We start from the raw sequence: 24,065 nt of genomic DNA, 5'->3' as shown, positions 1-24,065 counted from the left end.
ACAACCCTAAAAACTAGCTCGAGTTAGAAAGGACCTTATCTCGACAGTTAAAGGGAATAATTCAGCAGAAGCCATGGGTGCATCAGAGACAGCTGAGGTGTTTCTAAATGAAACACACAGCACAAAACCAAATAGAACAATGGGCTAAATTCCTTGAGAGGGCTGTTCTCTTCCAAACCATGATCAAAAAGTCCCCAAAGTCCACCAGAAATAGAGTTAGACAGACTTATTCCTACAGACAGTGTTAAGGACAGGGCCCCTTGCACATTCTTGGTGTGACTGGCAAGCAGTGCAGACTGTGTGGGAAAACAGTGAAGATGAAAATACATGTGAGCCAGCAATCCTTTTAGAAGGCTACAAGGATCAGGGACCGGGGAGATGGCGCAGTGTTAAAAGTTCTTCTTGTACAAGGCTAAAGGACTCCAGGCATCCATGACAAAGTCAGGTCTGACTTGTCAAGAACCCACCATTGGTAATCAGAGACAAACACATCCCAGGCCATGGTGGAAGGGGGACTCTAAGAGACCCCATTGTAAAGATTAAGGTGGGAAACAATTAAGAAAGCCATTCAACAGTGACCTCTGCCTCCACACATGCATGTATGGGTGAATACACCTGTGCACACACATGCATAAATGTCTACTTGGAAGGAGAATATATTATAATACAGGAAACTTTCCTTGGTCCAGTTAATGCTTTATTTTTTCTTAAAAACTATCAGTTAATACACGTTATTATGAGATAGATGCAAAAAAGATATAAAGCCCAAATTTAGTGTTCTTGTCATTTTAAAATATTTTCCCCGATAAAACAGTAAGTCAAGTTTCTGTTGGATTTTATGTGATTTCCAAATTTCAGGCAGGATTCGTGTATCTTATAAAAGTGGAGCATTCATATTTTGTTTCTTTCTAATTTCATGCATATCCTTTGAAGAAAGCTGGCAATGGTGATGGTGAATATTTTCTTTGGCAAATCACGTCAGAGTATAGTTTAAGGTAAAATCATATGAGCAGGTGAGATAACTTGGCAGTGAAGTGATCACACTGAAGACCTAAGTACTATCATGTTGTAAAGATATAACCATGTCCTGAAAGTTATCCTACAGTCCCACAGGTACCATGCCAGTTCTGTGGGCTCATACTCACCTATACACATACTCAAAAATAAGTAAAAGTTAAAATTAAATAAATCTGGGACCATGCTGATAAATTCTTTTTTATCACTCATTCCATCCACATGGCAAATCCAAAGTCATTGCCATTGAAGAAGGTCTAGACTTTAATGTTTGCAACATGTTTTTATGTACATACACCACTGTGCACAGGTGAAGAGAATTTCCAACTTATGGTATGTGTGTACATTTGTGTGTGCCTGTGGGTGTGCCTATGTGCATGTGTAGGTGCTTGTGTGTGTGTGTGCATGTATGTGCACATGTGTGTATATGCATGTGTGCTTGTGTGCATTTATGTGTGTGTGCATGTGTGTGTGCTCGTGTGTACTTGTTTGAAATCAAAGTACCAGCTTTACTCAGAGCTGTCCTGCAGTGGAAGAAAGCCTTAAAGGAATTACCTTCTAACAAACTCTTTTGACCCACACTGTTATGAAGACACACATATTACCAAATCCTTCCTTAGTTATAGACCCTGCTTTCCATTTAAAAGTCACCCTGTGTTCAAGAGAACATCCTGCCCTGGGGAGAGTCTTGGCTGCCTACTGGGTACCTTACCTCGGCAGATGGGTCGGTGATCACTCCATGCTGCAAGGGTCTCGGTGACTCTCTGGCAGGTGATGCCCTTGGCACCTTGGAGCACGTAATTGTCCTCACAGGAGAACTGCACACTGGCACCAACCCTAGACAGCACCAAGATAAAAGCAGTCCAAATTAGCAACAGAAGGAAAACATCAACAAAATGACTTTTATGGTTGTTACCCAGGCTAAATAAACAAAGGGACACATGCAGCAATCCACAGGAGATTATTATATTTTGGGTGTTGGTAGTTAATGGTTTCAGGGTAGATCTCAGATAGCCCATTAAAGCCATAGACAAGGTTAAGCTTAAACTCTCTTAAGATTATGTCAACCTTAACGGTTATTTCACATACAGCACCCTTAAAGCTCAGAAGACAAAGTTGGGTCCTCTGAAATTGTAATTACAGATCGTTGTGAGCTGCCCTGTAGTTGCTCAGAACAGAACCTGGGTCCTCTGCAAGGCAACAGGTACTCCTAACCGCTGAGCCATTGCTACAGCCATCAAGGAGGGTGATATTATGGACTACTGTGGTTTGCAAAAGAATATGCAGATGAGAGAATTTTACACTTTGAAATTTTACACCTTCTATAGTACAGACTTTATTTAAAAAAAGAAATGCTATAGATATAAAATTTGTTTTTTTAAGAAGATAAAAGGTGTTGAAACCACACATAATTCTGTCTCATTGTCACAACTGTCACCAAAGATGATAATTTGTGATAATTTGTAGATGTTCCCCCATAATCCCTAGCGGTCAGTCTTTGTTTAAACATCTGTACTACAGTGAACAGATGATGTGAATCCACCAATTTTATTATAAAACCAATATTACATATTTGTTGACCATCAACAGTTTCTTTCTTATCTACCTGACTCTTCTTGAATTTCTGTATTTCATTCCTCTTTCTGAACATTCACCATGGCATACTCTAGGAAGCCGAACTAAGTAAGATGGCCAAAAACCACAAACTCAAGGAGAAATTGCAATGGCTAAGAAAGAAAAGAACCATAAGTAAACATTAGAGATAAATAAATGTGAAGAAACCAAAATGACAATGATTAGAACTGGGGACACAGAGATGGAACAGAGAATGAGAGTTTGCCAAACATTTTTCTGGCCCTCTTAACTTGAGAGACTAATTTCTAACAGGCTGTACCAAGGGTGGGAGATAAGGAGAAGGGGAAGTAGAGTTCATACCTGCCTGCGGCCTGCTACAGTGCAATCATCTTAAAAAAAATTTGACTGTCAGGGCCTCTGCTTTTCATTAAGTACTAGAAAAAAGCCGCAACCCGAGATTCCCAAAACAGACAAATGAGGTTTCAAATTCCAAACTTTCAGTATAGGAAATGAAACATTTCCAGAATAAAGAGACAGTCTACGGAAAGGGAGAAAACATGTGAGACCCAGAAACAAAAAATACAGACAGCTTGTAGTGAGAGCAAACTGATGTCAGATTTAAAAGTGGATGAAATGGTAAAACAGACATTCTCAAGAGCAGACATGTCAATGGAAGCAGAAAGATGAAATCTCAACCAGTGTTGATGCAGAATCTCACAACTGCTCAGACTGTAGGGAATACATTTCAGTGGCATGCTCTGTCACAAATGAGACATCTATTTCATTTTCTCCCAAAGATTCAGGGACAATCATGGAGGAAGAAGTGAAAATATCAGAAGATCTTGAGGATCAGAGAGGACATGAACACAACACAGTCTTCTGGTCACGATAGGACAACTGTACTCGTGAACTCATGGTCTGCATAAGACCTGTTCAAGATGAAGCCAGTAAACATTCCAGCATAGGGGGAGGAAAAGCTCATGAGGTCTCATACCTAACTCAGGAGCTAAGGATATCTCACAGATTCTAGCAAAGAGAGAGACAACTTTTCTTAAGACTGTGTCACCTGGTAAGCCAACCATGGGATTCATGGATGTCTCCAAACTCATGCATATACAGGTGTCAGAAATATGAGGTTTAGAGATGCCTCAGAGGCTAGAGGACTGGTTATTCCTCCAGAGATCCTGAGTTCAATTCCCAGCAACCTTATGGTAGCTTACAACCATCTATAATGAGATCTGGTACCCTCTTCTGGCGTTCAGTCATACATTAAGGGAAAGCACTGTATATATAATAAATAAATCTTAAAAAAGAAGTAGGACTCAGTGGGATATGAAATTTGGGAGTAGAGAAGTGAAGGGGTTAATAAATTTATGATAAGGAACTAGTGGGTAAGTAGGAAAGGATGTGATCATAATTATTAAAATAAATTCTCAAAGAATAATTAAAATATATTTAAAGAACCATAAAAATGTTTAATTATGTCATAGCACAGCTGTAATATGACAAAAGAAGTAAGGTTTAGTGAGGGTGCAGAAATAAAAGGAACACTTATGCACTACTGGCAGGACTATAAATTAGCACAATCACTGTGGGAAATGACATGGGAAGTCTTCAGGGCTTTAAGAAAGAACTATTATATGCCCCAGTATCCCAGCTGGTCATGTATATCAAAGGAGTAGAAATTAATATCAGAGTGATGTGTGTATTTTCAACTTTGGAAATTATAAGCAAGATACAGAACCAAGTAAATGACAACAGTTAAATATGGACCAAAGAGTGTAAAGCACACACAGGATGGAAACTTGATGTGGGATGTCCTTCTGTAGAAGTGTTGCTTTTAGTGGTTGATGAATAAAGCTGTTTGGGTCAATGGTTTAACAGAGTAAAGCCAGGTAGGAAATCAGAACAGAGATAAAGAAAGAGAGAGACACCATGTAGCTGATGAAGGAGAAAGATGCAGAAAAACCTTACTGGTAGGCCACAGCCTCATAACAGTACATAGATTAATAGAAATGGGTCAATTTAAGATATAAGAGCTAGCTAGAAAAATGCTTAAACTATTGGCCAAACAATGTTGTAATTAATATAGTTTTTGTGTGATTATTCAGGTCTCAACAGCTGGGAAATGAATGCATAGTCTCCATTTACAGAAACTAGAGGGATCTCCTTCACTTGCAACACTGTGGATAAATTGTGAGGCCACCTTGCTTAGGGATAGACTAGAAGCCATATGGGCACAGAGAAGAGTCTGGTAACCAGGGACTGGAGGGGTGAGACAGCTACTGAAAATACTGTTCATATGACAACAACTTCCATTTGGGAGGAACATGAGCACAGGGAATCTCATGCAGAGATAGTGAGCAGAGACCCAAGATACGTAAAATAATATTGTTTGAAAAATTACTGACTTGGTTTTTAAATAGCATCATAAAATTATAACCATATGATGTCTGACATGCTGATTAGCTAGAATCTGGCACCTGCAACCAATGCATACACATTTCAAAATACATTGTGTACCATAGGCTATACAATTTACATCTATGAGTTTTGACACTGCAATTCATTAGCCTCATTTGTGGCAGGATAGTATGTTTGTCCAAATTTTGAGGCAATGCTGCCAGAGATGGTGTCTAACAGTGAGGCCTTGCTTGACTAAGATATAATTAGGAACAGGCGGCAGAATACAAGAATTATGAATAGGATCATGATACTCAGTATAGACATGTGTATCGGTGTAACAAAGAAAGTGGCATGACTCAGAACTGGCCTGTATCCAAGGCAACAACTACTAATCATTCTAGATACATCTATACAGTTGGAAAACAGACAACAAAGTATTTTTTCAATGGAACTATAGCAAGTATCTCTTCTGGTTTCTGGTAAATGTTCTATTCTGACTCTATGAAATTAAAAGGAAAACTAAAGCTTCCATCCTCAGACTGTCTCTATCCTCACTATTGGGAAGCACTGGCAGTGCAGGAGTTTTTGTAGACACCTTCCAGGCACATGCTCAGGAAATCTTCTCAGCCTGGGGTGAGCATTCTTCCCAGAACTGGCCAATTTCCTCTGGGATCAGTCTTTCTCAGAAGCCTCTGCTCTAGTGCAGTGACCACCAGTTTCTAGGACATTTAGGAAACCACACAGAACTTCACTACTGTTGTGATTTTTTTTTTGGACACCCAGGGGAAATGACATCAATAGATAGTGGAGTCATCCTGACTTTAAAACATTAAATTTATTAACAATGTCCAGCTCTTCATCTGCAGGTCAGAAATTAGCCAAGGGGCAACCCTCAGGCAGAGTCGAAGCCAATTGTCTCAGTAATGGATCAAGATGAGATGGGGAAAAAAAATATGACCTGGCTTCTAATTTATTGACTTGAGCTTTTGTTTTGCTTTATTCTGGCTCACAAATCAGTTTAGTTTAAAAACCATGTGTGTTTTCTACTTCAAATACACAGCAAACCAAGTTTCCATTGACTTAGTACCACTACATTTGAGATTCTGTATATTAGATATATCAGGGTGACTAATCTTGTTTTCGTAGAAGTATCCTTCAAGAATGATTCCAGCAAAACATCTTGCTTTTCATTGGCAAACAGATATAGGGCACTTAAAATAATTATGTTTTATAATGAAGACAAATATTGGTAGTAGAGACTTATGTGAAAAAGTCCTAGATATGTTATGTACTATTAATACTTTAAGGGCAGATTTAAGTGGACCAGTGAAAGCAGGAGGACGCTGTCTTTCAAATAGGATACAATAGAAAAAAATTGACTCTCACTTCAACACCCATTGCTTCTAAAACACTCATTCCTCAACTTTCAGTTTGCAGAGACACTTCATTCAATGACGTTTAACTTTACCTGCTGTGGTGGGAAGGGTTTTCTGAGGTGACTGAACTATTTCTAGGTACGTTAGTGCTAACACAAACTACTTCTAAATATGGGCTTCTTGGATAAGACTTATTTATGGACTCTTCAAAAAGTGTTGGTTCAAGTAATTCTGGAAAAATAATCTGGAATAATTTAAGGATTAAATATGAGTTTGAAGTTGGATATGTGCTAATGTGACTATGAAGCCACTGTCCTAGCTGCACAAGGACGGGTGGACAGAGGAGGTCATCCTTTTCCATATCACAGCTACTGAAGAATCTACTGAGGCAGCCAGGAAGACATGAGATCTGTTTTCAATTTATGTGTGTGTGTGTGTGTGTGTGTGTGTATACATATTTTGTTTACATGGGTGTGCATGTATGTGTGTGTGTATGAATGTGCAGGCACCTGAAGAGTCCAGAAGAGGGTATCAGAATTCCCTGGATGTAGAACAATGGTTTGCAACCATCCTCATGCTGAGTCCCTTTAATACAGTTCTTTATATTGTAGTGACCCCAACCATAAAATTATTTTCATTGATACTTCATAACTGCAATTTGGATATTTGTGTGAATTGGAATGTAAATATCTGATATGCAGGATATATAAAATGCTACCTCTTTAAAAGGGTCATTTGACTCTGCTCTGTAATAACGTTCTTGTATACAGAAAAGATTTGTCATTTGTATTAGTTCAGTAAAATGCTGATTGGTTAGTAGTCAGGCAGAAAGTATAGGCAGGGTAACCAGAATAGGAGAATTCTAGGAAGAGGAATGACAGATAGATGCAATTGCAAGTCAGACGCAAAGGAAGCAAGATGAGAATGCCTCATTGATAAAAGGTTCCAAGTCACATGGCTAAACACAGACAAGAATTATGGGTTAATTTAAGATGCAAGAGCTAGTTAATAATAAGTCTGAGCTAACAGGCCAAACAGTTTATAATTAATATAAGCCTCCATGTGTTTCTTTGGGACCGAATGGCTGTGGAAAAAGGTAGGTAGAAACTTCCATTAACATGAATCCCAAAGGAATTATGGCCCACAAGTTGAGAACCACTGATCTAGATATAGGCAGCTATAAGTCACCTGACATGAGTCCTGACAATCAAATTCCAGTCCTCTGCAAAAGTGTTCTTGACCATCGAGTCATCTTTCCAGTTCCATTTTCACTGTTAATAGATATATTATAGAACAATATATTTGAGGTGCAATGTGGTATTTCAGTATATGTTGGCAATATGCCATGATAAGATCAGAGAGGTAGTGGCATATTCATTTGTCACCTTAAACATTTCCCATCTCTTCAGGTTGAGAAACACTTAAAATCTCTCCATGATATTTTGAAATACAATTAATTATGGTCAACAAAGTTATGCTACTGTGCCTTAAGGCATGACAAGCTATCCCTCCTGACCAGAGATATTCCTGTGTCTGTTAGCTATCTACCCCTGAGCTGCAAACGGATGGAGTATTATATGACAGACAGACAGGAATAAATAATAGATGCATGAATGTTGAACATTGATTGATAGATTAGAATGATAAATATGATAGAGATAGGTGATAGCTAGATACAGGTATATACATTATATGGAGATGAAAGAAAGACTCATGAATAAATGAAAGGTGGCAGATAGAGGATGGACAGATGATAGGTTGATAGGTAGATAGACGATAGGTAGATATATAGATAGACAGGTGATTAATAGACTGGTAGATGATATGTCAATGAAAGATACATGGTAGATTGATAGATAACTGATATATAGATGATACGTAGCAGGCATAGATAGATATAAGACTGCGTGATTGGCACCTGGGGAGACCATTTCAACAAACATTCCTCATTCTATTCAGCAACAGTAAACACAAATTTTTGAGCTAACCTTGTATCCAACGTTGAACTAAAGCCAGGTTGTCACCTCTTTCATAATAAAGTATACAGAGGGGACTTCAGGAATAGAGCTTCTAGAGTCACTTAGAGAAGCAAGAGTGTGTGTGAACACTGAGGCATGTTCATGAGTATGTACACATGCCATGAGTATGCATATTAGTACACTGACCATGCACATATATGTATGCATGTGTGTACCATGCATGAGTGTGCATCATGAATGACTTATGCATGTGCTGACACATGGGTGGATCTACCATAAATGTATATGTACATGTGAGTGTTTACCACACTTGAGTGTGCATGTATGCACTCATGATTATATATGTCACATATAAGTATGGACAAGTATACATAATTGCTTGAGTGTGCACATATGAACACGTGATTGCATATGCCATATGTGCATTGTATAAACATAGCTTCATGTTCTATAAATGTGTGCACAGGCACACATGAGTTAGAGGAGAACATGGCAGCCTGAGGTGACTGGGTTGAAGATGGGGCAGGGGCTTCAGAAGCTCTGTGTCTTGTTTATCTACCATTCCCAAGATCCCTAATTTCCTGTGTGTTTGGGGATCTAGGACAAGGAAACACTGACCTACACCTCAATTAAGGTCTGGGGAACACTGAATTGAGCAAGCAAAAATCAGAGACCACAGACAGTAGAGCCCTGTGGCCCTGGCTGGATGTTCTGCTTCATTCCCACCCTGTGAGGCTCCCCACACTGCTTAGCTGTCTGAGACGAAGTTCCAGATCTGGTGCCAGCAAGACAGTTCGACTGGTCAAGATGGTTGCTACCAAGCTTGCTTCTCTGTAGATTCTTGTAGTCTAAGAATCTACAAGGCAGAAGTAAAAAGACAACTACAAACTGCTGCATGCACACGAGAGAGGGAGGGAGGGAGGGAGAGAGAGAGAGAGAGAGAGAGAGAGAGAGAGAGAGAGAGAGAGAGAGAATAATAAAGTTGTTTTAAAAAGAAGCCACAAACATGGACATTACATCTCTGCTGGAACGATGGTGAAGGGATGTAAAGAGTAGAGACAAGAGGGTGGTCTACATATGTGACCCCACCTTGGCATGTGCTCTCTTCTTGACCCGGCATCTAACATCTCATAGAGACATCAAAATGGAAATTCATGGAGAACTGGCTGAGAAATATCCCCTTCTAACACTCAAGGGTGAATGCGTAAAATGGCATGTTTAAAGTGTCAGCTGGGATCTTTGTATTCTGCACCGCTGAGAACTAAGGACATGTCCCTGGAGTTCACACTGTCATTCTTTCTGGGTTTCCTCTGCTTTTGTTCTCTCTCTCTCTCTCTCTCTCTCTCTCTCTCTCTCTCTCTCTCTTCTCTCCCTTTCTCTTCTTCATTCATCTAACTTCTTTTCAAATCATTAAAACTGTTTTCCTTTTATAACTAGAATTATCTATAAGTTAAAGGTGCTGAAAACTTTCTTGAAATCTATATAAGGGCAATATTGAAGGCAAATTTCTAGGAAATGAGAAATGACATTTGATCCAAGAAAAGTACGAGGGAGGAAAAGCTGAAGGGAATATGTCAATCATTCTTCAACATCTTCGGAGCATTTGAGTCACCCCTTCATCCTACACAGAAGGCCCCCAGTGCCCTATCTGAGCCTGGTGCAGCACAGGCACTGAGAATTCATGAGGTATAAAGGGCTCACATAGACCCCTCCAGTATGTGCCTCTGTTACTATTGGTAAGGTAGGGGTAGAAAAGCGTGGAGACCCACCTGCTCCCCAGTCCTAGCCTTTGTTACCCTTACTCATTCAGGGCAAAGACATTCACAGGCCAGGCCTGAACTGGACTGTGATTGCACAAGACAATGTGCTGTGCTTCTGGTATACAGCATCCTTCATTTTGATAGATATTGGGTTGTATTTCTCATGATCACCAAATGCTGTGTGGATGTTAGTGAAGAAACAGCCTTAAACAAACATATAGAAAAGTGTCTTCCAGACACTGAAATTGGGGTTGGGTCTTGATAGATTTGGAGGAGCAATTAGCAGGTAGGTGGGAGTGGAGGTGTTTACATGCATGCATGCATACATTCTACTTTTACTTTTAAGTTATTAGCAAAGTGAACAGGTCATATCTCAATCCCAAGTCCACCACAGCAAAGCTGGGTAGGTGTCACACCTTTAGTTAGTTGGGATATCACAGGTAATCAAGTCCTGTATCCCAAAATGTCCAACAGTCATGCCAATGACTTGCGTGCTCAGCCCTGGGGACCTGCTCTGCCTTCCTTCTCTACTCTTCTCCTACGTTGAGACTCCAAACTCTGTCCACTTTCTGTTCTACCATAGGTTTAGAATTGGACTATGCTAACATTTAACATAGAAGTATGAAAAGGCAAGAGGATGGGAGACATGGCCACCAGGCTTGGCAGGGTCTATTCATCCCCATGCCTCTCCAGACCCAAACACATTTGCCAAGGTGCATGCCCTCTGGGCACATCTGACTTGTTTAGATTGTGTCTCACAGGTACAGAGAGGTTTTTTCTAGGAGACAGGCACAGCAGAGCCTCAGTTCTGTGCCCCAACACCATGGCAACTATATCCTGATCGTTCACATTATATCAACTCACTGCTGTTTGTCACCTCAGGATTTCTGAGCATGTGAGTCATATCACTTGAGAAGGAAACACACACACACACACACACACACATACACACGCTCTCCAGCCACCGGAGGACATGGTCTTGATAAACAAGAATGACAGTTGTCTCAATGACCACCCCAAGCAAATTGGCCATACCCTGGGAAGGCTGAGCTCAGCATTCCAGAAAATACCATCCTCTGAAAGACAAATGTGTGTGGCTGAGGATATCAGAGCCTTTTATGAGTCTTGTGATTTCCTCATATAAGTCATTTCTGGGTCATTTTTTCCTTGTCATTATATAGTGATCACTTCTACACTCATCTTCTCAGGCTGCGAAGGCGATTCAACAGCACTAAACACACGCCCGAGAGTAGACGGCTCTCTCCAGCCTGAGGACAGGAAGGGAAGACATAGTTCACGTGATTTTTAGGTAGTGCAGACTACCAGTTCTGAAAGATCCTACAGCCATGCAAATGGAGCATTGCAAGAGTTCAGGCATCAGTAATGCCACTGAACCAGTTTCTTCCAGTGACCAGTGACTTCTGAACCCTGACCAGCTCTCAGAGTGGCACACTGAGGGCAAAAAATGTGTGAATTTTCCTGTGAGGAAATTTGATTTGAATCTTCCAGCTTGATGAAAGTCATGGGATCCTGATATTTACCAAAAAAGATGTCTTCGTCATGCAAAGGGGAAAATGAAACCCTTGTGTTAAGAACTCAAGACTCTTAGAAAGGCAGAAGTTATTTCCAGGCAACTTTGAAGGAAACAGGAAGGGAGAGGGTGTGTGCGGGTAAGGCAGGTCTCAGGAAGAGTTAGGACAAGGGGAAGTAACTGGGTTACCTGGATAACTGAGTGTTTATGTGAGAGCCTTTATTCTCTCACAGCGACTCTCCAAAGTCCAGAGGCAGAAGCCCTTTTCAGGAAGGTGTCCAACACAGGGCATGACAAACTTTATGACACATCTCCATGGAGTTGGGGGATCAAACACTGTTGGGTATCTTAGTCAGAGGCTGAGAGACAGGGAAGGTAAAAGGAAAAAATTCCCCACACAGCTAAATCTGTAGGGCAACTTGGGTCTGTGGATGTCAAAGTCTCACTCTGCTGTGTGGGTATACAGCAGCTGACCTTAAATGTCATCAGAGTGACAGACTCCTATTTTCAGACATCTCCCTCCTAGGCCACACATTTTCAGGTGATGTCTTCTTCAGGTCCTGTCCTCAAGGCAAGCCCTTATTATCCCTTCCAACATTAGGACAGCACACAAGGCCCAAATCCCACTCAGCTTCTGGCCCTTCCCTCCCTCTGTTAGACCCGCTGCCCACCTTCTGTATCCTTTGGACCTCAGTTTCACAGGGCCCTGGTGAACCTCTTCCAACCACCATCTCCCAGACCGTGGTCCTTTGCCTAGTCTTTGCTGTTTCTTGCTCTCTGAGGTTGATGAGACACTTGAGGACTCAGCTCGGTTCTGTGGGGAACTACAGAATTATCTGGGAGAAGAAGGACACTTTTGCCCATGGACTCTCTCCTCAGAAATGGCCAAACAGGGCAACTTGCCTTTTCTCATTTTCTTTCCTTAGATAGCGGAAATATGATGTAAGGAAGTGTGACGGGGGATGGCCACGACTTGGGTGTTGCACATGTGTGCTGTGACGGAGTGTGAGGGGGAGTTTTTTGACATCCTGGGGTTATGGTAACTCTCACTACATTTACCATGATGCTCTGCAGTGTACAATCCAGCAAAGGTTCATTTCCCTCCTCTCGGGGTTCTCCCTATGTATGGTGAGGCACAGGAACCTACAGGTTACATAAAACCTCAGGGATGCCACCACAGGATGAACCTGTATTTCTCTTCCGCAACATCCCTGACCCACCACACATACATCTGAATACTCCTGGGTGCCAGCCTTCTGCTTTTCCATGCACTCTATTGCTTTGGCATTTCCATGTGAGTGAGGTAGGGAGCCATTTTCTCCTTATCTGGCTCAAGCCTTTAGTTACTTCCAGAGACACTCAAACTGTGGATTTAAACAGCGTTGAGACTGAAGGACCATGGCAATCTTTGAAGTTGGACTAAGCACATTTTGCATTATGATATGGCTATGAGCCTATGGTGGCCAGGAAGGGGAATGTGATGGTTTGAATGAGAACAGCCCCCATAGGATCATATGCTTAACTTCTTGGTTCCTAGTTGGCGCAAGGAACCATTTGGGAAGGATTAGGAGGTGTGCCTTTGTTGGAGGAAGTGTGTAACTAGGGGTGGGCTTTGAGGTTTCAGAAGACTCAAGCTATTTCTATTGTGTTCTCTACTTCCTGCTTATAAATCAAGATGTACGAAATCTCGGTTGTTCTTGCCATCGTGTCTTAGCTCCATGGTCATGGACATTAACTCTCAGAAATTGTGAGTCCAATTAGATGCTTTTTTTTATAAGTTGAAAAAAAATCTCATGTAGAAACCAGGCGGTGGATCAAATACACACACACACACACACACACACACACACACACACTGTAGAAGTCATCCTTTCATAAATCAGCAGTTTCCTACCTTTCAAGCCTGTTCAAGAGTCCCTGCTGTTCTCTTTCTCCTCATTCTCACTGTGTACATAGGATGCACCCCTGGTACAATTCAGGAAGTCGGGCCAAAGGAGTACATAATGCAGTTCAAGAGTGACTTGGGCTCATTTGTCTCCCATAGGTGCTAGTTAAATCTAAATGGTACCTAGTCCACTCCTTTCTCTTTACATGCTGGGTAGAAAAGCAACAACCAGTCAGTCATTTTCAGTCAGAGACATGTATAACAGTCATCTGCTGCTGTTATAAAAGGGGGGGGGCTCTATCCACTGTCACAGCCATCACTCAGACATCCTGGAATGTCACCCAGAGAATGGATGCCTCTCATACTGACCTGCCCACCCCAAACTCACAGCTGTTCTCCGCAGAGGACAGAAGGTATTGCTACTAGTGGGAACTGGCTTCAGAAGTGAGAGCATCACTAGAGACAAAAGCAGTGGTCTAGCTCAAGGCCAAAATGGAGAGTTAGGATCCATACATAGGTCAAGTCAGGAGCATCTTTCCTTTAAAACAGGGGTTCTCAACCCCTGGGTCACGACCCCTTTGGGGGTCACATATCATCTATCTACATATCAGATTTATATTATGTTTCATAACAGTAGAGAAAGTACAGCTATGAAGTCGCAATGAAATTATTTTATGGTTGGGGTCACTACAATGTGAACTATATTGAAGGGTCACAACGTTAGGAAGGTTGAGAACCCCTGCTTTAAAACATTTGCCAAGTCAACACTCCTGTAATTAAAATTAAACAGATAGCTTCAATGCAGAGAATAAAAAGGGCTTGACATTAGACTGAAAATGCAGGTGCTTAGAAAAATGTCTACACCTATGCGGACAACTGAACCAGTGTGGTTGCTGCAATGCTCTCCTTCCAATGTCTGCAAGTGAGGAGAGCATCGACCCTCTTAATCTACAAAACCCTTAGATGGCAAGCTGAGACCAGCCCACACATTCTAGGACTCTGAAGAGCTCCTGTGCCTTGCTTTCCCCAGGTAGTTTTCTCATGGTCCACAGCACAGGCTGCGTCATGCTATCCCAGGGATTTCTGCAGGCAGAACTGCACGCAGCCCCAGCTCGCTGTTTCCTTATTGTTGTTCGCAGGACATTATCTGAAGGAGGCCAAGAAGGGGTAATACTTTTGCACAGGGAACTGAACGGGCCACCCTTATTACTCCCGACATCTGCAGATATACAGAATTTGTAGTAAACAGAGAACATGGGGAAGGCTTCCAAAACTGAGAGTTTTCATATAACAGAACCCTTTTGGTATCAAACACTGATTTCCAAATGCAAGACCTGCAAGATAGCCTGATCATGTGTTCCACATATGCTCTTATGAGTAACATAAGCTATGCATCCGATGGTTACCAATGCTGCTGGCACACCAGACACGTATGAGGGCTTAGCCTACTGATAGTTAAGGTCCACGAAGCCATCACATTCAGAGACACAGAAAATGGGACAGCAGCTGTGAGCCGTATGTGGGATGATGTTCTTTGTTTTAGGGGTACAGAGTCTCGATTTGGCAAGAGAAAGCGGGTTCTGACAAGCGTGCTCATGAGGGCTGTGCAGGACCAGGAATGAGTTTAATGGCACCCTTGAAAAGAAAATGGTCAGCATTATATTTACCACAATGCGAAACATTCAAAATCCCTAGTTCCCACTTCTCCAATTAGCCTGTGACAGTTGGCAGTGGGATTGTGTCTAACAGCAAGGATCAGAAGGATCAGAATAAGTCAGGCCCTTTTCTGTGAAGCACACCCCAGTGACCCACTCAGTCTGCCAGTCTCCTTCTCAACTTGTGGCAGAGGAATAGAGGAAATCAGATAAATAACCAGAGATGCTAAAAGGTTTTAAGAGGAAACTGAGGAGCAGGGAGAGTGGCCCCAACCAAACCCACTGAATGGTGGTGATGTAAGAGTCTGAGCTCTTATACTGTAAGGTCAGTTTTTCTTCTAGGGCTCCTAGAACCTGGCGTCACATGATTCCTCTCACCCCAAAGGTCATTGGGGTTCCTCAATAGCATCATGCAAATTTTACAGACTCTTCTTTTTATATAGACTATGAAAGAACAGCTAAGAATTAGAGCCCCAACTGAGCAGAGACGTGATATTGTTTTCTGTTTCCCCTCATTTTTTTACGTGATGAACCAAGACACAGAGACAGAAACCACTGTGCACTTCATTCACGTTGTCCGCAGACTGTGTTTTCCAGCAATATTGATGAAATTAGATGTTTAGCTCACCAGCTCTCCTTTGCATTTCAAAGCTAACAGATTAATACATGCTTAAATAATGGTCTATTACCCTCCCCACAAAACTAATGCACTTTTACAAACACATAAAGGCGGAGAACATCAGAATCTCCTCAGCGAAGCAGCTTTTGACAGAGGAATGACCTCAGAATTACTCTCAATGCGCCCTTTGTTAGAGACACAACAAGGTTTCCCAGGGCGAGGAGGACAGCAGAGCAGTGGGACCTTTCTAAGTGTCACTCTTCAGAGGAACAGTAATCTTCCCGCAAAGGCTTTCCCCGGGCTTGTTTAGTTTCTTAGCAACTGCAACTTTCCGGAAAGCTACATGCTTGTCTACCAGGGAGGCCATAGAAATGTGTTGTATCCTTCAATTATCCTCTAATCCCGAAGACATTTTGGAGCAGAGACGGGGCATTCTTGTTGCAGACTCAAAAGCAGATTTTAAGGTCTGCAGACAACTCTACCGACCTGTTCTATTTGCACAGAGAATGGCGAGGCAGGCCCCACATCACTTCCTTTTCTGTTCCTCTGGTTAAGTGAATGGCAAAGAAACCATTTGCTGACACAGACAGTGGCTGGAACAATAAGACAACACTTGAGTTTTGAAAAACAGGGACAGCTCTTTGACTGAGTTCTACTTCCATACGCCGTGTGAACACGGATGAAAGAACAGGAGGCAGAGTTCTTCCACGCAGAGCCCAGTTTTAAGATGAACCATCCTAAGCCTTTCTGAGTTTTATTAAACTTTGAATATTGTCTTAATTCTACCCTGTAAGAGGCCTCTTTTACTAGTAAGCTTTTTTTTCAATTGATAAAGATAATGGAAAAGCAGACTAAACTATCAATGCCCCTTACTGATAAAACAGCATCAACTTTCCCTCTCTTGTTAACTAAGAGGAACGATTGTTTATGCAAATGATCTTCAGAAAACGCAGGTGCAAGGCCCATCTCTGAGTACCCACGCAGGAGCTCTCTCATACAGAATAAAGATTGTCCTGAAAAATCACCCATGGATCAAAGTCTGCAGCGCCTGCCCACATTCATCACCGCCTTACCATATGTAAATATGTAACTAATTTAAAAGGGAAAACGGAAGACTTAATAAGTCATTACTAAATGTTCGCTGTGAGCCCCACGCTGGGTTCCACGCTGAGACAGCAATGACAAATGACAAAGCTGTCCTCTTTATGGGGGTACACTCTCATTAGGGGAGAGGAGCCTGTCCCATGCTAGTTAAAATTGGAAACGAAAGCACTTATGTGCTTGCCAATAATGGCCGGTGCTGGGATGGACCTGGGAAGTGCATAAGAGGTAATGAAGGACAAAGGGTCATCCTTAGGTGGCCAAGCAGGACAGGGCGCCCGAATGGCAGCAAAGAATACAGAGTCAATATGAAGCCTTAGCTCTGTTGGGAGGATAGAGAGAGAACAGTCATTGGAAAGCAGAGGCACTGAAGGGACCATCAGGATTATGTGGCACGGGAAGATTTGCCTGTGCATTCTGCTCCTATCTGATAATTACAACCGAATTTCCCCTTATGAGGAGTTATAAGTGGGAAGACATAAAAAGCATCAATAGATAAGAAACTACAAGCAATAATAAAATTATGCCTGTCTATACAGAGCCAAGGCCTTAAAGTGGGCTCAGGGATTTATGCCTATAATCTCAACACTAAACTGGGCAAAGGGAACTGGGCACAGGGGCACATGCCTGCAATCCCAGCACTGTGGCGCTGAAGTAGAAGAATGCCTATGAGTTAAAGGCCAGCCAGATATACAACAAGGCCATCGCAAAAAACAAACAAAACAAAAATTAAGTTCTGTTTTTGTCTCTCCAGGATTCAGTTCATGGAGGGAGAAGATAATGTTTCACAGGACATCCAAACAGTAAGTCCACAGGGACTTTGGCTCATAGCCAGGAGACAAGTCTCTCATCCTCCATCCCTTGAAAATAATTCTGTGAAAGATTTAGTGGGAAGTCGATGCTCATTTAAAGACTGCTGAGCTTGTCCCCTGTCTGAGAGACTCCACGGGTTCTTTAAAGAGGTGCAGAGGGAACAGACTCTCATGGCGATGCTGGAGTTACTCTAAACACCATTACTAGCCTGACACATGGAAAGGAAGACAGCCTTCTGTGGTCACAGAACTGAGCAACATCTCATCAAGAGAGGGGCTAACCTATTTCTCATTCTCCCAGATCATGTCAGTTCTCCTTCCTGTGCCTCCGTCCGATAGCAAGAGATCCCATCTGCCATCAGCAACTTCATAAAGAACAGTCACAAAATGAAGAATCAAATGGGGTTAAAATAGTGCTTCTATATCAGGACAGAAATTGTTAGCATGTCTACATGTTCACACCAGTTCTCAATCAAATAGTTCACCTTGGGGTCATAACTTCACTGTCAATCTCCAAACTTCTTTTCTAGTGTAGGTCATTTTTTTTTCCTAAAGCAGTCATTAATCCATTTCCTGACCAGCAGTGGCTAACTTAATTGGCTTAACACAGTACTAATGAGGCTGTGATCACATATCCCTAGGGACAGGCTTGTTAGCTTCAGCTTAATCCAATTCAACAGAAAATAAAAGTGTCTACCATGACTTGGGCACAGCAATAAGAGATAAAATCAATAAGGCCTGTCCCCTTCCCTTTGGGATCTCATGATTTAACAAGACTATAGGAACAGAAAGAAGTGTTATAGGCATGCCCACACTGGGAAGGCTGCTGTGTAGGCTGCAGGGAGGCAGGGCGAGAACACTTGGCAGCATGGAGGCGCTAGCTGAGTAGCGAGAAAGGCCAGGTCCTCTATGAGATGCGTTCCATTTGACAAAATGAAAAGCCATCCTAGAAAAAGCCTAGTAGGATTCTGAAATTTTGTTACTCTTAGATGCTTGTGTGTCTCCACACAATAGGGGCAGGAAGCCCTGGCTCGGGTAGCAGTCACAACTGTGTATGATTTCAGTACTCCCTCTCTTTCATTACTGTGTGTTTGTCGCTTGGGATACGGGGCTGAAGGTGTGACCTCCTTCCTATATGGCTGCTTTGTGAAGCTCACACCCTGTGGGACCAGGGGTCCATTAAGGTCACTATGGAAAAGAAAACATAGTCACTGTAGTCATCCTTGTTTAGAATGAGTCAAAGTCAATAGAGGCTCGCTGTCATTAAGATCCTAGATAAAACATGACCTTGCAGAACAATGCTTAAAGTTTAAAGAGTTTATCTGTGAGGGCAGGGGCTGGACTATAGTGGTAGGGCACCTTGCCTGCCTGAAGTCTAAGGTATCGATCAATCTCTTCCAAAATTGAAAAAGAAGAAAAAGAAAATCATGCACAGAAAGACAGAGTGCAGTAACGGGCACTTGGGAGGCTGAGGCAGGAGAATGACTACAAGTTCAAGGCCAACCCAAGCTTTACACTGAGGTTCTGACCCAAAAGCAATATGGCAAAAATCAGGGATTACCCTAACAGTTGTATATGAACTTGGTTTATTCTGAAAGAACCTGTTCGTTGAGCCAGCATAGGTAGCTCACACACACCCCAGTACTCGAGAGCTGGGGCAGGGAAGTTGTGAGTTTGAGGCTAGCTTGGGCTTAATGTCAAGACCAGTCTCACAGCAAAAAAGACAAACAAACAAAAACAAAAAAACAAATAAACTATAAACCTTGAGATTTCTGTCCGGTGCTCCCGTGTGGGTCTCTGTCTCTGTCTCCTTTCATCGCCTGATGAAGGTTAATATTCCTGAGGATGCCTATGTGTTTGTCTTTGGATTCACCTTCTTATTTAGCTTCTCTAGGAACATGAATTATAAGCTCAATGTCCTTTATTTATGGCTAGAAACCAAATATGAGTGAGTACATCCCATGTTCCTCTTTTTGGGTCTGGCTTACCTCACTCAGGATAGTGTTTTCTATTTCCATCCATTTGTATGCAAAATTCAAGAAGTCCTTGTTTTTTACTGCTGAGTAATACTCTAAAAAAACATGGGATAAATCCGGACTAGCTGAACATAGCGGACAATGAGGAATACTGAGAATTCAAGAACAATTGCAGTGGGTTTTTGATCCTACTGCACGTACTGGCTTTGTGGGAGCCTAGACAGTTTGGATGCTCACCTTACGAGACCTGGATAGAGGTGGGCAGTCCTTGGGCTTCCCACAGGTCAGGGAACCCTGATTGCTCTTCGAGCAGATGAGGGAGGGGGAATTGATCGGGGGAGGGGGAGGGAAATGGGAAGCGGTTGTGGGGACGAGGCAGAAATCCTTAATAAATAAATAAATTTTAAAAAAAAAATAAACTATAAACGAACAAACAACTAATAGCAATAGCACGCAGGGGCTAAGGATATGCCGTGGTAGGGCAATTGCCTAACAGAAGCAGAGTTCTAAGTTCTAAACCAGCCCTGGGGAAAATAGTGGAGCTGGCTGGTGTACCATGGGTAGAGTCCTTGCATAGAAGGTATGAAAGCCCATGTCAAATTCCCATCATTGAAATTGTTTTTAAGTGAAGATAATTGCACTTGTGTATAAAGGAGCTGTGTTGGCCTTAGGATCGGAAGTAGACAGACAACAGAGACCCCGATCGCTCCCCAACACAGCACCTTCTTTCCCATGTTGGCACCCGAGTTTTCATCAGTCTTCCTCATAATTCCTTGGTTTTAATGAACGTACTTTGTCTTTTAGACAGTGGTCAATGCTAACAAATACTTTGGAAACTTTCCTCCCACGAATTTAATTCAAACAGGAAGACTTTGTGCTAGGCCCATTAACTTTGAATAATTTACTGATAATCCTGGAATTAATATTTAGATTGCCTTAAGAAAACTACAAAGGTTTCCAAAGAAACAATAATAATTCAAACAAAAGGAGATGGCAGATAGTTTTATCAACTTAATAAAGCAAGCCCTCTTCAAACAAAAAGCAGCCCTAAATTCCGTGTAATTATAGTGCTGACTACCATTGTGTCCCGCTCACCCTGACCACATCAGGTATTCACCTGGATTATATAACAGTCATTAGTATCCATTATAAGAATTTAGAAAGAACTGAACTGATTTCCACTAAAAGTCTTGCTAAAACTATGAAATAATAAAAAAAAATACCACTTTCTCTGTTGTAAACACCAGCAGTCTGGCAAACCTCTGGACTAGCTGCCTCTGCACCTCACTTTATCCATGACTCAGGGCATCCTTTCTGGGCCAGGGTGCATCAGTTTGTGTCTGAACACACCTGTGTTCTTCATTCCCATAAACAGACAGCAAGTATCATCAATACATACAGGTCGTGTGCATCTGAGGTCATTGGTCACTGTACAATGACCACTACTGGTACAGATGACCTTCCATTCAACTCTACCCAACCTTTCTTACAAAGGCACGCAACTCTGAATAGCGTCTTTTCAGTCGTGGGCTGAAGAGACCCAGCTTGTGCGCCGAGGCATCTCTTTTCATGGTGTGACCCATTGATCCTCAGATAAAGACCCTTACAGAGGATCTGTTGAATCAAAGTTCTTGGAAATCGACATAAAGGCTGAACAGGGTCTTCCCATTGTGTCGCCAGATGGTGAAGGCAGCAGTCCAGCAAGGACAGTGCATCTTACACAGAAAGGGCCAAGGCCACCTCAGAAAGTCCCCGCTAAAGCAAGAATGGGTTTGGATTTTACGGTATATATCTTTTGAACCCACAGCGCCTCTCCAGTGAAGATTGAGATCTCAGGGATGTCAGTCACGAGAACAAAGGACATACGTGATTGACATCCCAGGCAATGGCTGATTTCCTCGCTATTGAGTGCCTATTTATCTGGGTGACTGGCAAACTGCGATTGATAAGATTATACTTTCCCTGAGAAATTTTCATTAAGATGTATCTTTAACTTCAAAAAATCATTATATTTGTTGCCAATGACAAAGTAAAGTTGTCTAACAAAATTTGAGAAAATCTGAAGCCCTATCTACTACCATTAGTTTGACAGATTCCCAGGGCTTGAAGATGTTTCCAATGAGACACTTCAGTAGTAATGAGTGTGATTTCACAGTAGGAAAGGTTGATGAAAACTGGAAGTAGGGGGTAGGGCTGGTGGGTGATACAGAGCTTTGTGGGAGTGCACAACCCTTTTACTCCTAGGACTGGGAACAACATGTTTTCATAGGAAAAAATACATTCTTAATACATTCTTTTCAAGGTAACTTGGAAGAAATGCTTAATAGGAACTCATATATTCTCAGCAATAATGTGGTATCAATCAATTTACAAATGTGTGCCAATGAGTGTTTGGCTGTCGCACATGCTCCAGAGGGAAAGTTAAATACACACTATGTCGGGCAGCATAAAGAACCATAACAGGGAAGGGTGAAGAAGAAGGACCTTAGGTCGTTGGCCTTCTCAACTCTAAGAAATGAATGAGACAAGAAAACAACAGTCAGAGCCCATGGTTCCAAGTGTGGGGACAAACAAATAAGAAGATTCAATGAACACATGCTGGCCCAATCTGCAGAACTGCAGCTAAAGAAAGAGAAAACTCAGCGAAAGGAGTTGTCATCTTAGAGGATCAATAACGCCACTCGTCAAATCAATGAACACAGAAAATGTGAGTACAAGGAAACTGAGCTGTGACGTCACTATTGATTTAAAAGATTCAGAAATGGAATCAACCCAGGTACCCGTTCCCCAAAGAACAAATGAATGTACATGTGGTGCAGGGGCTGGAGAGATGGCTCCGCAGTAAGAGCACCAGCTGCTCTTGCAAAGCTCATGGGTTTCCAGCTCCCAGCATCCACATGGTCACTCACACCCATCTGTGACTCCAGTCCCAGGGGATCTGACCCTGTCCTTCTGAAATATATGCATGCAATCAAAATGTTCATACATTTAAGATAAAATATAAGTTCAAAGTTTTAAATATGGTGTAGATAACCCAGACTCAGAAGGAAAAATCTGCATGTTCTCTTGTCTGTGTGTTTGTGTGTGTGTGTAGTTGTAATATTAGAAAGGGGACAACAAAGGGAGAAAAAGGTATCCAGAAAGAATGGTAGTAACATAACACTTGCAACATGACAACATAATTCGTGTGAGAGGAAGGTGCAAAGATATTGAAGTAGATACAGAGAAAGACAGGAGACTCAGCACAAAATGGAATATGACTGAAAACCCAACAATGAAGTCCAGTATGTAATATGCTAATTACAAATAAGATTACTTATAGAAATGCTAATCAGACACATTATAAAAATTTAAGGTAAATGTGTAGAAAGCCCCATGGAAAGTTTTGTGTTGGTAAGTTTGCCAACTTGAAGGAAAATAAAATCCTCTGAAAGACTTAAACTATAATCAAGTAACAAAAGACGTTACTTCATGTGCAAATAAAGGAGATTTTTGAGTCAGTAACTGAAGACTTTTCATGAGAAAACCCCTCTCCTGGTGGCTTCATCAGTAAGTCGTGTCAGCATTTAAGCAGAAGCCATTACCAACTGTGCGGAAACTGTTCTGGAATATTCTAGAGGAAAGATGCAGTGGCATTTCAATTTTATTCTAATAAAATAAAGACTGCCTGAAGATCTAAGAATAATAGTCCCACTGGTCAATAGACCAGTTATGGCAGTCTTTAATCCCAGGAACCACAGTAACACACACCTTTAGTTGCCATAGAAATCAGATGGTCCATACTTTTAATCCCAATCCTAGAGAAGAATATAAGACAGGAGGAAACAGCTCTCAAAACACAGTCTCATTCTGAGATTCCTGGAAGCAGAATTGTCATTTCGGACTGAGGTCAAGGTAAGAGCCAGTGGCTGGCTGCTTTGCTTTTCAAATCTTCAGGTTGACCCCAATTTCTGTCTCTGGAGCTTTTATTAATTGTGTTTCAGAAGGATTTCCCAATTTTTATAAGATAAACACTGCTGTGACAGTGAATCCAGACAAAGTCCTTATAAGATTACACATCATGAGACCATATGTAAGATACCTGTAAACTTCTGGCAAGTGAAATCTAATGGTATGGAAGCAAAATGATGTCAGGTGGTGCCACCACCTACAAGATGCTTGTCTGGCATGTGCGAGACCCTTTTCCCTCCACAGCACCAAAAGAAGACAGGATACTTTAAGAATCTAACACCTCTTGACCATAGTAATTTCATCATTGAATCTGAGACTGATACAAGACATTCTATTAACAATTTAGGGAGGTAAGCCAAGATCATCTCTGTAGCTAAAGAAAAGAGTTTTCTCTGAATCTTATATACATGCATTAAAAAAAAATC

The 24,065-nt window shown here is 41.8% G+C and overlaps 1 protein-coding gene across 2 annotated transcripts in view; it reads right to left on the bottom strand.

Moving 5' to 3' along the window:
- The window catches only part of Csmd1 (CUB and Sushi multiple domains 1), a 1,426,468-nt gene that overhangs the window by 393,897 nt on the left and 1,008,506 nt on the right, over positions 1 to 24,065 (bottom strand). For both annotated transcript variants that reach the window (XM_041673587.1, XM_041673588.1), the window contains exon 9: positions 1,727 to 1,851. In XM_041673587.1, the coding sequence (XP_041529521.1) occupies positions 1,727 to 1,851 (125 nt within the window). The remainder of the gene's footprint in view (positions 1 to 1,726; positions 1,852 to 24,065) is intronic.

The sequence above is a fragment of the Microtus oregoni genome, unplaced genomic scaffold, assembly GCF_018167655.1.
Source record: "Microtus oregoni isolate MIOR12 unplaced genomic scaffold, Mior012 000024F_ref0000369, whole genome shotgun sequence".
Lineage (NCBI taxonomy): Eukaryota > Metazoa > Chordata > Mammalia > Rodentia > Cricetidae > Microtus > Microtus oregoni.
The sequence above is the reverse complement of the archived record's forward strand: the minus strand, read 5'-3'. Positions and strand labels throughout refer to the sequence as shown.